Genomic DNA, 2151 nt, shown 5'->3' with positions numbered 1-2151 from the left:
TTTTTTGTTGTGTTGAATCTGCTTCATTTTAAACGAAAATATATATTTGATTGCTTTTTCCGAGTAATATGCCGTACCTCCAAACATTGTCAGATATATTAGCCTACTAAACTGATATCGGGTAAACATCACAAATTTATTATGGGCAGATTGTAAGGATTTGTGGGCAGTAATGTAAATCTGATAATGGGTATTTTGTATTTCTGTATAAAGCGGAAATCAATACGATAAATATCGTCTTTAAATGGTAAATGCATTATCAATTATGCATAACACGAATCAGGTTAAATGTAAATTATGGGCCTTTGAATAGGCAAGACCGACATACTTAATTTAAACATATTTATTTCAAACAAACATTTTTAAACATAGAATTTCATATAACATGTAGATGTTTGCAGGGTAATGGAACGAAAGAAAAGGTCTTCTATAGTTTTTCTCCGTCAGTAGCCATTCAATTGAATATTGTCAGACGAACATAATTGGTTTTTAAAATATTAAACAATAATTTCAATTAAAGATGTGACAAAAAAATGCACTATAAAAGGCAGAAGATTGAGGAAAACAAAAATACATTTTGAAAGACTTCTTCGGTGTAAAATAAAGTACTTGTGAGAGTAGTTCAGTAGCACAATTACGCACCGCCGTATGCGCACGGTGCATATAATGATATAATTATAATACATCACATTGTATGCATATTAAATTTAATACATTATTAATATAATGTCAGTATTTGCTAGTTGCGTTCGACGCATCTACATCATGACAAAGCGAGGCAAGGAAGACAAGGTCCTCCACCTCAGGCATCTATGTACATATCTATTGCCACTGGGCTCTTCACAACCAAACCACGAGAATACCATAGTCTGATTTACCAGTCTCAGACTTCCTTGGCTCCAAGCAATTGTGCCCCGCTCCATTAAGACAAATAACAATAAAATATGATCTACGTGCATCTAAGGTCAGTTACGAATTCAATTAAAACTGATCAAGAAATCAATTTAGTTCTTTATTTACATAATTTTGTATTTGTTAAGTTCTGATTCACTGCCTATGTATTTAATGGTCGCTTCGGCGTTTACAGATACACTGATCGGTAAGATTACATCGGCTTACCAGGCATTTTTTTTTCCATTAGGCCAGTCCACATGCGACAGAACACAGCTGCGTACGGTATTGGGTCAGTTCTTTATGAAGATGTTTTCAAATCCGCTGCGTGACTTCAGTTCACGTCTACCTATGTGAAGCTGTTGTCTGGCCGTGTAGCTTATACAATTTACTATTATAGTGCGGGGATTGTGTCCGCCAAGGTTTCCAGTGCTGTGAGGGAAGGTCTATTTTAATGAACATATCAACGTCCTGGATCTTAAACAAATGAATGGTTCTGTCGCCTGTACTTTCCAGAACACAAAAAATGCGAACATTATTTTGATGCTATATTGCTTGCTGGCATCCATCGAGTGTTCAAAGTCTGTAACATGATCTCGAAACATGTTTTCATTCCAGAGCTCAGGTTGCAGATATATTCAAGTTGTTTTTCTTAAATATGCCTTGTGGAGTATTTCTTGGTTTCACAACAACATAAACCACGATCAACACTAGCCGGAGAAATGTCAGAACAATAGTAAAACACACAGTTGACATGAAAACAATTAAGTAATATGTCTGGCACCGATATCATCATTAAACACAATACTTATTCTGGTAAAAGGTTCAATGACGCATATACAATATAAGGTACATATTATTACTGAAATACAAAACTCACTCTTAATTATACATATGACTTAAAAATAAATAGTGGTAATTATGCATAACTTCACATTTATAGTCACCCATAGGCTGTAATAAGAGCTCCTGCGTGTAAATACGAGTATAGTTAATGGATATAACACTAGATTCATAGCACATGGTTAACCATCATACCAGCTTATATTGGTTCAGTCTGCAGCCGAATTTCCATTCCTTTCAGTTCCAAATACACCAATGTAATGGATTCGTCGTCAAAAATGTTAATGAATTCGATTTCAACTCTTTGCGTTGTATCCTAAAAGTGTAAAAAACATAACATAGTATCCGGTAAACAAAACTAGCACATCAGTAAACACAACAGTATTATCAGTAGTCAATATTGATGTCACTGTCATA

General features: G+C 34.6%; 1 protein-coding gene across 4 annotated transcripts in view; it reads right to left on the bottom strand.

The window, feature by feature from the left end:
- Positions 1-328: 328 nt before the first annotated feature.
- LOC127852206 (uncharacterized) overlaps positions 329-2151 on the bottom strand; it is a 59043-nt gene continuing 57220 nt past the window's right edge. For all 4 annotated transcript variants that reach the window (XM_052386091.1, XM_052386106.1, XM_052386100.1 and 1 more), the window contains one exon: positions 329-2050. In XM_052386091.1, coding sequence (XP_052242051.1) covers positions 1934-2050 — 117 coding nt within the window. In that variant the 3' untranslated portion in view covers positions 329-1933. The remainder of the gene's footprint in view (positions 2051-2151) is intronic.

Source organism: Dreissena polymorpha, chromosome 1 (assembly GCF_020536995.1).
Source record: "Dreissena polymorpha isolate Duluth1 chromosome 1, UMN_Dpol_1.0, whole genome shotgun sequence".
Taxonomy (NCBI): domain Eukaryota; kingdom Metazoa; phylum Mollusca; class Bivalvia; order Myida; family Dreissenidae; genus Dreissena; species Dreissena polymorpha.
Note: the sequence above shows the minus strand (reverse complement) of the source record. Positions and strands in the feature narration are given on the sequence as shown.